Source organism: Lygodium microphyllum, chromosome 9 (genome assembly GCF_053477565.2).
Source record: "Lygodium microphyllum isolate KBCC chromosome 9, Lygodium_microphyllum_v1.1.10, whole genome shotgun sequence".
NCBI classification, from domain to species: Eukaryota; Viridiplantae; Streptophyta; class Polypodiopsida; order Schizaeales; family Lygodiaceae; genus Lygodium; species Lygodium microphyllum.
The window spans coordinates 45,737,918-45,751,022 of NC_141143.1; the positions used below are offsets into that span (position 1 = coordinate 45,737,918).

Below are 13,105 nucleotides of genomic sequence, written 5' to 3' on the forward strand. Positions count from 1 at the left end.
TTTATTACTTATTTTTAAAATCAAAGACCAGATATTTCATGTTGATGAGTTCATGCATGATATGGATACAACGTTCGCCTAAGTTAGACGAGCTATCCAAAGATCTCAAGAAAAATATAAGAAAGCAACAGAGAAGTATCAAAGGAAAATGATTTTATAAAAAGGAGATTGGATGTGGTTGAAATTCGACAAAGCTCGTCTAAGAAGCTCTAACAAGCCTTCATCCCAAGTCACTACGATTATAGAAAGAAATTATGGGCCATTTCAAATGATTGAAAATATTAATGATGCTTGCTATAGGTTACAACTTCTAGAGCATTGGAAAATTCACAATGCTTTTCATATCCATATTCTGAAGCCATAAGAGCCTCCACCATTGGAACGTACAATAGAGGATCCACTTGAAGTAGATGAATAGGAGGAGATACTTCAACCAGAGCAAATAGTCTATTATATGATCAAGAAACGAGGAAGAAACATATTTAGAAAATTCATTTTGAAATTTAAAAATTACTTTAATTTAGATTCTAAGTTGATGCTATAAGAGTATTTTAAAGACTATCCAGAATTACTTGCAGCTTATGAAGAAGCTGTAGGATTAGAAATACTTCAGGCAATGCCTTAAGAACAAGATGGATTTCAAGAGGTAGGAATGTAACAAACCTTTTGTTTATCAATTGTTACGAAGTTATATTGACTCAATGATTCCAAATTAATTTGATACTCATGTACTTTGAAAGGCGATTTGTATTATTTAAGTAATTCAAAATATGATTAAATGTTTATCTTTGTATTTAAGGGTGGCCAATGGCCAAAATGCCTTATAATTATGCTTAGGTCATCATTGACGAGATGCCCAAGTAAAATTAAAAGTTTAGTTGAGTAATCAGATTGATTAGAAAGCTCACATGACAAAGATATTCACACTTAGATAGTTACATTAACTAAAAGCCCATATAATGAGTGGTTTGAGAAAGTGAAACCAGATGTTCATGATTGAAGAAACAAACCATGAACCAATGAACCTATATAATGGAGCTCTCCAGAAGCTAAATTTGGCGACTCCTAAAATTTAGAAGGTTACTATTTTTCGAAGTTACTCAAATGTGAATTCTGTTCACGTAAGAGGCTTCAAAATTTTGCAAGGAACAATTTGTCTTCAGTAGCTATCTCAAATTCTTAACCATTTGAGAGATTTTTAGAGTGGAAGGTTTGGAAGTTTCTTTCTCTATAAAAGTGACACATGGCATCTAGAAGAGGACGTGTTATTTTGCAGAGACAACACTTGTCATTTTCAACAAACACTTCTCATTTGTAGCCTTTGCTTTTCACTTTTGAGCACCCAAGTCCACTTCTATATATTGGAGATCTTTATCTTCATTTGGAATAAACACTCATGCTGAAATTTCAGCCACATGCTTTGATTCTTCTACATGGTTTGGATATTGACCGTCTTTCACCTTTGGATTATAGCCTTGACTGCCCTACACTCTCTCAGGCGATTAGAGTTGAACCAGGTGATTAGAGCTGATATCTTGAGGATTGAGACGACAAGGACATGGATCCACCCACCACTCCCTCTAGGATCAAGGATAGAGTTCTACAGGAGTCATTTCTTGTGCCTCTCTGATGATGGTTTCACTATTCGGCCAGCTTATATGGACATCCATCTCTCCCATGGCATATGGGTTGCTATCAGACAGATTCGCACCTCCTCACATAGGCTCCAGATGGAGACATGCAGATGGACAAATACCCTAGCAGAGGATAGGACTTGCCACCTTTGTGGTCGAGAGTCTGAGACGGAGGAGCACTACATATGTAGATGCACAGTATACTATGACATATAAGGACGGTACCACTGCCTCTTCCAGGATGGATTTGGACCCCTTCGTCGCGTCATGGAGTACGAGGACCAGAGATGTCGAGGTCTCTTCCTCCTAGAGCTCGAGAGGCGCCGAATTGCACTACTGCGAAACAAGAGGCCAGCTCACCCAGAGGGACACATACAAAGAATAGTGACATACTTCTTCTACAGAGTCGACCCTACTGACAGTACCAGCCTTGCAGAGATAGAGCCACCCCGCCAGACACCTTACAGGCCACATCGTGGAGTCACATTGGATAGAGCCATTTCCCTTCGTTGAGCACGACGACCCCGTCTATTAGGACCACGTCCGAGGAGGCCACACCACAGTCGGATTAGAGCCATTATCATGAGACACTGCAGACTCACCACCAGGCATATCAGTGAAGTAGCTAGGGATTGCATCATAGCTGAGATTATGTGCAGATCTTGAGACCAACTACAGCCCATAGTCTCCACTACACTTTTGTACATGGCTAAATCAGATTTGGTTCTCCTTTCCTTTCCTTTTGTTTTCTATCAATGGAACAACACTACACACAGTTCAACCCTAGTATAGCCCCATCGTATAGTTATTTTCAGTATTGTTTCATAGGCCACCCACTTACTTGTAATGTTATCTTTACCTTACTGATGAGATGACATTAGACACGGATGTAATCTGGATTTTGTCTTATAGGCCACATTGGCCTTATGTAGACGTCAATATATCTTTCTTTCTTTCTTTCTTTTCTCTCATCCAAGATGCACTTTCCACTTAGTTTGATCTAATCCAAGCACTAAAGAAGAAAATCAGCTTGTTGCGGGAGTTTGCAGAAATTAGAGTTTTGAAACCCATATTTTCAGACTTGCAGCAAATCAGCCTTTTGTATATGGTTTAGGCACTTGGTGCTCATGGTTTTGTTCCAATAAATTCTTGTAAAGGGAGAGGGGCGAGTTCCCCTCTCAACATGGTGTTGACTCCCCCACCCACCCACACACACACCCCCCCCCCCCCGGGCCCCCCCCCCCCGCCGTGCAAAAATGATGAACAAGTGAGGAGGCAAAGGACAACCTTGTCATATAGATCTACAAACTTGAAACTTCTCCCCTTACCTGTGTCTCTAAATCTAAAATTAAAATAACCAATTGCGGCTGGATTTTGCCCACTCCACAGCTTTTGGAAACGAAAATATATCAAAAGTGCTCCATCATTTGAGAAATGATTTGGTTAACCTCTTGAAGTACTTGCTTAAACAACACACCCCGACCCCCTCCCCTCTTTTGTTCTGTTCATTTTGGGCCCTGGGTTCAGGATTGGGTGGTGAAAGGTTAGTGTCATGTCCGTTCGAATGTCTTCCAATGATTTTGTTGAGAAGATGGTAGAAATTCCATCGTTTCCAGAACATTTAATTCCACGAGCAAAAACATACACTCTATGATGTGAACCATGTGAGCAAAGAGTGGATGTTATAATTCCATGGGCAAAAAAGGGCACATCAAGAACTGCTGTCCTATCATAAAAAAGGGGCAGTTTGCAAATGCTTAAACATGCTACTGTGGTGTGAACCATGGGGGCAAAGGAATGATCAGTGCATTGTTCTACAATCTAGTCCTAAAAGCTCCATGCATGTGAAATCTATATTCACCCCCCCTGCTGAATGAGAAGACTCTTTGCTAGGCTATGAAATCACAAATTTTTCTTGAACTAAAATGTAGGCATGCTAAAATTGCAAATTTTCTCTCAAGCTCATTATAGGCCTGCTATCCTTGAAATCACACATTTTTTCCTTCTATGTTCTTATAGACTAAGCAAGTTAAAAAGGAATTGCTCTCATGGAAGGTTTTTTGCAGCATATCATCATCCTTCCAGAAGTCCTTTTTCCTTACTGCATCATCAAAAATCAGTTTGAAGGCTTTGGTGTTGGCACTCAGTCAAAGTGAACCTATTTTACTCGAAGGCCCTGCAGGTTCAGGAAAAACCTCAATGATTCAGGAACTTGCCCAGATCACTGGAAATTCTGGTAATTAATCTTAAGATACTTCTCTACTGTACATAGCTAGGTTTATAAGTAGTGCAATATGAAGGTTGAATTATTAAACCATATGGTTTATACTTAGTGCAATATGAGGGTTGAATTATTAACCATATGATTGAACGGAAAATGTGACCTACTTGTTTGTTTTTTACTCATGCATTTGTTCTTTGCTTCACAGATGCTATATTCATACACTTGGATGAACAAATGGATAGCAAAACTTTACTTGGAATGTATGTTTGCTCGGAAATTCCAGGCGAGTTTAGATGGAAGCCTGGTGTTCTTACACAGGTATAGTTTAATATCAAAAGTCTTCTATTTAGAGTTTCTCTCTTTCTTTCCAAATGATTTGATTCATATCCTTTTACTTTAAAATGAGCACATATAGGTATAAAAAGTACCTGTGAACAATCTTGCAGGCTGTGGAAAAAGGCATGTGGGTTGTTTTTGAGGACATTGATAGAGCACCTTTTGAAATCCTATCAGCCCTTGTGCCATTGTTGGAAGATCGAAAGCTATACATTCCGGGTCGGGCTGAGGTAACATCTATAGTTTGCTAATCTCAAGTTGCATATATGAAGGGCTTAGTTCAACTGTATGTACTATGGTCCCATCCTTCATTGCAGACTATTATGGCAGCAAAAGGGTTTCAGATACTGGCAACTGTAACCAGTACAGATACAGGCTCTATGAACCATTCTTCAGGTTTGGTTTGATTTTTTGGCAATGCAGGAGAAATGCTTTTCAGTAGCTAGAATAGTTGGCGCTGCTTTGACATGGAAGAGTTGATAAATACTGGTTTGCAGGTTGGAGTGGTGTACAGAACTTGTGGAGGAAAATTGTAATCGATGCTCCTACTGATGATGAGGTGAAGGCCATTGTTGAGTCAACCTTTCCAGTCCTTACACCAGTTGTTCCCAAACTGATTGGTACAACAGCTGAACCTACAATCTTTGTTATGATATCATCCTGGATGGGATCCGTCACCACTGATTGCTGTTTGTCTGCAGCTACTTTCAAAATGATTAATAACATTGCTTCACAGCTGCTACCATCCTTAGAACTTTCATCTGCAAGGAAATTTGTGTTCGGTCGTGACTTCTCAATGAGGTGAAATTTCTTACCTTATTCCTCTACAAAGCTAACTCAGTGAATTGAAACGAATTCAGATTCCTGCGTTTGCCCTGCTATGAAAAAATCTACTATATATGTTGTGATCTTAGTGAATTCCTGGTGCTTTTCTGTATGGCTATTAACACATTACAGTAGGAGTGTGATATTTCAGATAAATGAACCTCAGTCCTGGTAAATCTTTCTCAGCAGTAACTACAATACAATGAAAGATGATATCCCAATAATGGCAGAATAAAGTAGGGATAGACCACTTCCAAGCTGGTCACTTTGTAGGGAGATTGTGTGGTCTAAGGGCTTCAAAAGTAGTCTAATGTTCCATAATGCCAAACAATGCATACAGTCCCTAAATGAAAGAAGGTTCTTGAATCTTGGTCTCTTCCTGATGCACGTTGAGTCACTTTGTAATCTTGTGCTATCTTCCTTTAAAGGTATAGTATATGTCCAAATAAGGGTGGTAATATGCTGCCAAACTATTACTTCCCTGTATTTTGCTGTCCAGATGTACCAAGAAACTTAGCATGCAATTGGTTTACTGATTTATTAGTTGGTTCATGTGAATAAGGGATCTCCTCAAGTGGTGTGCAAGAATCACATACTTCAAGGAAGCTGGGTCATTTGTGCTGTCCAGTTCAGTGCGTGAAGCAATATATCGAGAGGTATCCCTATGTTTTCAAAGTTACAGTTTATGTCATGCATATCCCCAGGGGGTTACTTCTTACACTTTGCTTCTATTTTTTTAACAGGCTGTTGATTGCTTTGCTGGATGCATCAGTTCTCCTAAAAGCCATTGCTTTGTTGCAGAGGCTATTGCAAAGTTATGGGACGTCTCTAAAGAACAAGTTCTCTTCTTTGAAACATTAAATAAGCCCACCTTGCAGGTTCTTGTTTCTTGTGTGCATTATGGCTCTTGCTTTTGTATGGCTTGTTCTACGCACCTTAGTTAATACTAATTTAACTGTACTATATGTTTAGTGTGCTTGTATCATATATAAAAATTTTGAATTGCTATATATACAGATTTGTTGTGGTGTTTTATAACAGGTGTCTGCAACTTCTGTTCAAGTGGGGCGGGCATTCTTACCTGTTAATTTGTACAAGGTCCATTCCTTAACATTCCTGCTCAATGTTGGAGGTTTACTCCTCAGTGTGTGATTGTGAATGATGACATTGAACTTATTATCTAGGAAAAATTAACTACTGGCCGCTTGTTTGCAAACACTGGGCATGCTATGAGAAAGCTGGAGTCCATAGCCGTCTGCATATTGCAACAGGAGCCAGTACTACTTGTTGGTGAAACTGGAACTGGCAAGACAACTCTTGTTCAACACCTAGCCAGGCTACTTTGTATGCCTTTGACCGTAATGGTAAGTGTGGTGAATTCACGCCATCCTTCTTCCAAGAAGGAAAAGGCTTTGTGACTGACGGTTACTGCTTCCTTGTATTCCCATTACTTGCTGAGCCGATGCTAGAATTCATTGAATTATCACATCATGTTCGGTTCTCAGTTTCTTCAGTTATCTCATGTTTTCAATTTGCTGGATTACAGAACCTCAGTCAGCAAACTGAAAGCGCAGATTTCTTGGGGGGGTTCAAGCCAGTAGAAGCACATCATATTTGCATGTTGCTTCTAGAAAAGTTTGTTGACCTTTTTTCCCGAACCTTTCCTGCACAGGTAAGGCGATTTTCCATTTTGTAGTGCTAGTTTGAAAAGCATCTAATAGTTCCTGCAAAGTAATGGAACCATATGCTCCTTCTACAGAGTAATCTAGACTTCATGGCAAGGGTCCATCAGTTTGCAGCAGCAAGAAAAACAACACAGTTGATGAAAGCTTTTGGCATGGCGGTTTCTAAAGTAAAGAACCTCTCAGGGCCTACATTAGAGGAGGCATCACACGAAAGTAAATCTATGTCACAAGCTAAGTCAAAAAGAAAACGGCCCTTGCACAAGAATCTTGTAGAAGAGTGGAGAACCTTCTCAAAGGATCTTGCTGTGTGTGAACGGCAGGTCAAAGCAGCAGAGAGTTCATTTGCTTTTTCATATGTTGAAGGAGCCTTTGTCAAGGCTTTTAAGAATGGTCACTGGATTCTACTTGATGAACTGAATCTGGCACCAGCAGAAACTCTCGAGAGGCTTACGGGTGTTTTAGAAGGAGAATATGGCTCATTGAGTCTTACAGAGCGTGGTGATATTGAGTGTGTTCCTCGGCATCCCAATTTTCGAATTTTCGCTTGTATGAACCCTGCAACAGATGTAGGAAAACACGATCTTCCAATTGCTTTGAAAAATCGCTTTACGGAACTGTACATTGATGAGCTTACAGACAAAGAAGATCTACATAAACTAGCATATCAGTATCTGGAAGGTTCTATGCCAAACCCTCCAGTGACAGAAATTATCGATTTTTATCAACAAGCCAAAGAGGAGGCAGATACAAGGCTTTTTGATAGTGCAAATCAGAAACCGAGGTACAGTTTACGAACACTTGCACGAGCACTTGAGTATACACAAGCTGCTATGCCTATTCATGGGTTCTCAAGGGCTTTGTATGATGGCATTTGTATGACATTCCTCACGATGCTGGATCGCCCAAGCTCTGTGATCATGGAAAGCCTTATTCTTTCTAAGTTGTTCAAGCAGTTGGGACTTGCGTTGACTGACAGTCTATTTGCAAAAGTCCCTAGGCAACCAGGTGATAATTACATCTTGTTTGAGCAGTTTTGGTTAGAAAGAGGCACCTGGAAGCCCTCAAAATCTTCATTGGACTTCACTCAAAAGTATGTCTTGACAAAGAGCATCAGGAAGCATTTAAAGAACTTAGCCAAGGCAGTCTTCATCCACCGCTATCCTGTCTTATTACAGGGTCCAACCTCAAGTGGGAAAACAAGTCTAGTTGAATATCTTGCAACGATAACAAATCATCGTTTTGTTCGAATCAATAATCATGAACACACTGATCTGCAGGAATACCTTGGGACTTATGTTACTGGAGCTTCTGGAAAGCTTGTATTTCAAGAAGGAATTCTTGTAGAAGCTGTACGCAATGGCTACTGGATTGTGCTAGATGAATTGAATCTAGCTCCTTCAGAAGTTTTGGAAGCACTAAATCGTTTGCTAGATGATAACCGAGAACTGTTTGTACCTGAAATTCAAATTACAGTCAAACCACACCCTCAGTTCATGCTGTTTGCTACTCAAAATCCTCCTGGATTGTACGGGGGTCGCAAAGTTCTGTCACGTGCATTTCGCAATCGTTTTCTTGAGCTGCATGTTGATGACATACCCGAGGATGAATTATGCAGCATTTTGGAGCAAAGATGTGAAATACCTAGAAGTCATGCAGGAAAGATGGTAGCTGTCATGAAGGATTTGCAAAGAAATAGGCAAAGCAGTCAGGTTTTTGCAGGAAAGCATGGATTCATCACTCCTCGAGATCTATTTAGATGGGCAGATCGACATCAGAAAGCTGGGACTTCTTATGATGATCTTGCAAAATTTGGTTATATTCTCCTTGCTGAAAGATTACGTCAGCCAAGTGAGAGATTGGTAGTACGGGAAGTTTTGGAAAAAAATATGCGTGTTAAACTTGATATCGAAACCCTTTATGGTGAAGTAAGCTTCTTTTCCAGTCTAACGAGTATCTAGTTTTTTACTGATTTTATGAAATCCTCGTCTATTGGTCTGCATCTGTTACTTGTCTAATCTTTCAGGTTTCTGTCTTATAAGTTCTGGCGAACTTTAGTCAATTTTGTAGTGCATATGTATAATGTATGGAAGTTCGTTGAGAGGAATGCTTATGGCAGGTTGAAGATGCATATAAGGCTTTGCAAGTCTTAATACTGATGTGTGATGCCATTTTGCAGTTGTCTATGACATCTAAAATGCAAGAGATTAAGAAGTCTCTGCTTTCAGAATCTGCAGAAGCTGCTTTTGGAAAGTGAGGACCTTTCAATGCATTACTGGTTGGAATCCTGACTGCTAGAGAATTTCTAACATACGTTGGCCGGATGCACTCATTTGTTTATTCAGGATTGTCTGGACAAAAAGCATGAGGAGACTTTTCAGTCTTGTCGAAAACTGTTATGAGCATAATGAACCCATCCTTCTTGTGGGTGAAACTGGCTGTGGAAAGACCACTGTATGTCAGCTCTTAGCAATGGTCTATGGGCATCGTTTGCAGATATTGAATTGCCATCAGCACACTGAGACCTCAGACTTTCTTGGTGTAAGATTTAGTGATCACTTTCTTGAATTGACCTCACATGAAATGCATGAATCTCGATCAAAACTAGTGAATTATTGATGCTCAGACCTTGACACATCTGATTCCTGCCTGTGTGATCTACTTTACAGGGCTTTCGTCCCATTCGTGATAAAGATGGAGTTGCATTGCAATATGAGAAAGCCATAAGCAGACTGAACAGAACCCAGCTGTTTTCCAAGTATCATGGGGTTGATGTGAGTTTATTGAAGGTTCTATCTTATGAAGCACTTGATTTCAAAGCATTTTAACACTGCTCAAATTATGACTGTCTCTTGGTTCTTGTTGAACTGCAGCTACCTGTAGATATCAATAGCTCGGATGCCACACTATTTGTGATTGATAAGGTTCTTGCAGCTATAAGATCAGCGAATCCTATGAGCCAATCTGAGATTTCCAGTGCGGTGGAACCTCTTACTACCTTGAAGGAGGAGTTAGTCAAGTTACAATTGGATTTCAAATCTTTGTTTCGCTGGCAGGATGGTCCTCTTATTGAAGCCATGCGAAAGGGGGAATTCTTTCTTGTGGATGAGATTTCACTTGCAGATGATAGTGTTCTTGAGAGATTGAATAGTGTTTTGGAGCCAAAGCGCCTTTTGGTACGTGTGTCTTGTAATTCGATTCTCTTTTTTGTTTCACAGGATTTGAAGTCAAATTGGAGTGAGTGTCAGCAAATTTGCATACTTTCTATAAAAACATGCACAATTTTGAATGATGAGCATATTTATCTAAAGTTCTTTTTTAAAGAAGGATAAAAAAATCTATTAATAAGATTCATTGGAATAAAATAACCCAAGGTAAAATGCGAAGTACAAAGCAGCCCTGTAAGGGACTTCCATATAGAAAAATATGTTAATAAGGGGGAGTCCATTAGAAAGCTTGAATGAATAACCAGTTGGGAGGTTTTGTTGCTCCACATTTAATATATATGCTGTCCTATTTAGACCCTTACTGTACAGTTGAGCACTTTAAGGTATGATGATCTCAGAGTGGTCAATATCTGCCAAAGATCAGCATGAATCTGCCAAAAATAATTTTGGGAAACAAATTCCCATCTGCGTTAATAATTGAGGAAGAAAATTCTTGAATTGTCAAAGGCCTTTAAGGCTCTTTTGCAGTGAATGCTATGACTGATATATGATTTTGTTTGGAGCAGTTTCTATCTATTAGTTTTGATTAAGGAAAGCTTTCTATTTGTGAGGTCTCTCTGCAAAGTGCCGATATAATAGGTACTACCAATTTTTAGCTTGCAATCAACCAGCTACGATAAAGGCTTCTTGGATTTTTTTACCAAACTAGTACATCATGAATACAATGGCTGGGTAAATAACCTTGTAACATCTCATGCATGTGAAAGGGGCCAAAACAGAAAAGATCAATTTATAAGCCTTATCAATAATTAATATTTCTTTTCATCATCATCATTTTTCCAAACCACGCCATCCCAATGTGCTTGTACAGCGCTGCCATGCATGAGAAGGAGCTACAGTTAACCCTTCAAATAGATCCTTGCAAGTCATGGTTAGCTATAGCCATTGAAAGTTATCGTCATCTCCTCGTTGACTTCATCACATCGGCTTACAAACTGCACGCCATCCTCATCATAATGATTGCTGATGACGAATTGAGCAACAATTTCATTGAGCTGATTGTCATCCGATCTCAAAAACTAATTGTAAGCATTAATTGAATGCATTGACTACAAGACGAATTGCTACAAGGCAAATTAAGGCTATCTAAGCCTTGAAAAATAAGCCCATTCGCCCCCTTGTAAGGCTTTGTAGCTATACCATGGCGTTGCTACTAGAAACACCTATATAGGGAGTAGTAGTGACTCTGAGCCCTGCTTGGTTTCCACTCTATGTGTGATTCCTTATACCTAGTGGTGAATCCTCTTATGTGCGGTGTCACGAGGGTGTAGTCTTGGGATAGATTGCAATTTGTCAAGAGGACAAATTGCAAGAGGAGATAGATAGGTTACATAGAGAGGAGACTTTTAGGAGAGCTCAGCACACAAGGAAAGACGAGGAGAAGGTAGTTGAAGCAGGTAGCAAGAAGAAGGATAAGAAGAAAGACAAAAGACAAAACCAAGAGGAGAGTGATAGTTGAGAAGAGACGAATACAGAGAAGACATCCCAAGGGAGCTAGACCAGATTCAACACCAACCTCACCAACTCCTCTTGGACCTTGAGACCCAATACCCTAGAGGCCCTTCGTGGAGGTGCGTGGGGAAGTCTCAGGCATAATCCCAGTTGCGTCACAATCTGACTTGGTGCCAAGAGAAGCAGTTGGCTGATGGGGAAACAATCACTATAGACCAACTCTGCGTGCATCATATGGGTCCGCGGGATCAAATACATCACGGTGGAGACCTCAAGGCCCAACCATAGGGATTGGATGTTTGAAGTGCGGGGGACCCAACTATCAAGACAGGTGCCCCATGGACAACGTAGTCTCATCAAGTGGATCTAGAGTAGTGGTCACTAGTGGGTATGGAGAGGAGAGGAGTTGCAACCCCCGCGCATCCAGAAAATCCCCAGTGGAAGCAAAGAGAGCTTAGACCATCCAAGGGTGGGGACAGTTAGTGCTCATCCCCAATGCATGGCGGCCCGCGCAACAACTATCCAACACTTATACCTCAAAGGCGGAGTGAGTGAAGGGGATCAAGCCATCATGGTAGATACATGAGCCACCCACAACTTCATAACCCCAGATTGTGCAGCCAAACATGTACTCAAATTGTCTAAGGCCTTAGAAGGGTTAACAATAACCTATGCAGAAGGAGAAGCCAAAGAAGTCAAACAGGTCTTTGTAGTGCAAGTAGAAGCAGGAAAATGGAAAACCAAACTCAATTTCTTAGTCATTCCTATAGACGATTTTGAAGTCATTTTAGGTCTAGAGTTCCATGACAAGTATGTCATTGCAATGCTTGGGAAGGGAGTTAATGAGATGATGCTAGATATGCAAGGAGAGGGCGTTAGAGTACCTTGTGAAAGAATGCAACTACTAAGCAGGACATCAGTCAAAGTGCAGATGAAAGAGAACAAGCTTGGAGTTTCATGCCAAACGGCGAAACCGGTCGCTAATAAACCAGGAGCACCAACCCAAAGACCGGCTCACCAAGTTACCCATATTAGGCCTCACATTATGACTTGCAGTGCCAAACAAGTGGAGAAATCAGTAAAGTAGGAAGACATGGTGTACTTATGCATGATTCGGCCCATTGAGCAGGAGGTCACCAAGAGGCCCAAACCCCAAGTTGGCAATATAGAAGTGGAAGCAATAGTTGAGGAGTAAAAGGTTGTGATGCCAATAGAACTACCCAACATCCCAAAGAGAAGTGGACCACAAGATCGAATTGATCCCAAGGGTTGTCCCACTGGCTAGAGCCCCGTATCGTATGAATCACATTGAACTGATGGAGTTGAAGAAGGAGCTACATGAGTTGGAAGAGCAAGGTTTCATCTGACCTAGCAAATCCCCTATGTTGTGCTATTTTCTTTCATTGAATAATACAATAGTATACCTTACTCTCACATATGGTGTTACCTTTCTGTGCTGTGTTGAGTGAATGAACAAGTGCAGGTGCAGTGGAAGCGTCCCCGAATCTCGTAGTATGCTGGGCACTTGCATATGCAGTGTTCTTCTATCTTCGGTTCGAGCTAGTAGATTCGATCTTCTAGGGGGAGGGGGTGGGCTTTGTATCTACCTGTCTTGACCCGTAACTAGTGTGAAGATGTATGGATTTGTCTGATGGTGCTTGTAACTCCATGGGACAAGCGTGTGTCCATGTAGCTTGGGCGGATAATGAAGCCATTCAGATATAT

General features: G+C 40.6%; 1 protein-coding gene across 4 annotated transcripts in view; it reads left to right on the forward strand.

The window, feature by feature from the left end:
- The window catches only part of LOC148030995 (midasin-like protein), a 229,112-nt gene that overhangs the window by 31,936 nt on the left and 184,071 nt on the right, over positions 1-13,105 (forward strand). For all 4 annotated transcript variants that reach the window (XM_087684534.1, XM_087684537.1, XM_087684536.1 and 1 more), the window contains exons 6-21: positions 3,701-3,870; positions 4,064-4,176; positions 4,305-4,424; positions 4,512-4,590; positions 4,692-4,814; positions 4,896-4,995; positions 5,582-5,675; positions 5,763-5,897; positions 6,061-6,117; positions 6,204-6,383; positions 6,566-6,691; positions 6,779-8,629; positions 8,881-8,954; positions 9,047-9,242; positions 9,371-9,475; positions 9,575-9,877. In XM_087684534.1, coding sequence (XP_087540660.1) covers positions 3,701-3,870; positions 4,064-4,176; positions 4,305-4,424; positions 4,512-4,590; positions 4,692-4,814; positions 4,896-4,995; positions 5,582-5,675; positions 5,763-5,897; positions 6,061-6,117; positions 6,204-6,383; positions 6,566-6,691; positions 6,779-8,629; positions 8,881-8,954; positions 9,047-9,242; positions 9,371-9,475; positions 9,575-9,877 — 3,826 coding nt within the window. The remainder of the gene's footprint in view (positions 1-3,700; positions 3,871-4,063; positions 4,177-4,304; positions 4,425-4,511; positions 4,591-4,691; positions 4,815-4,895; positions 4,996-5,581; positions 5,676-5,762; positions 5,898-6,060; positions 6,118-6,203; positions 6,384-6,565; positions 6,692-6,778; positions 8,630-8,880; positions 8,955-9,046; positions 9,243-9,370; positions 9,476-9,574; positions 9,878-13,105) is intronic.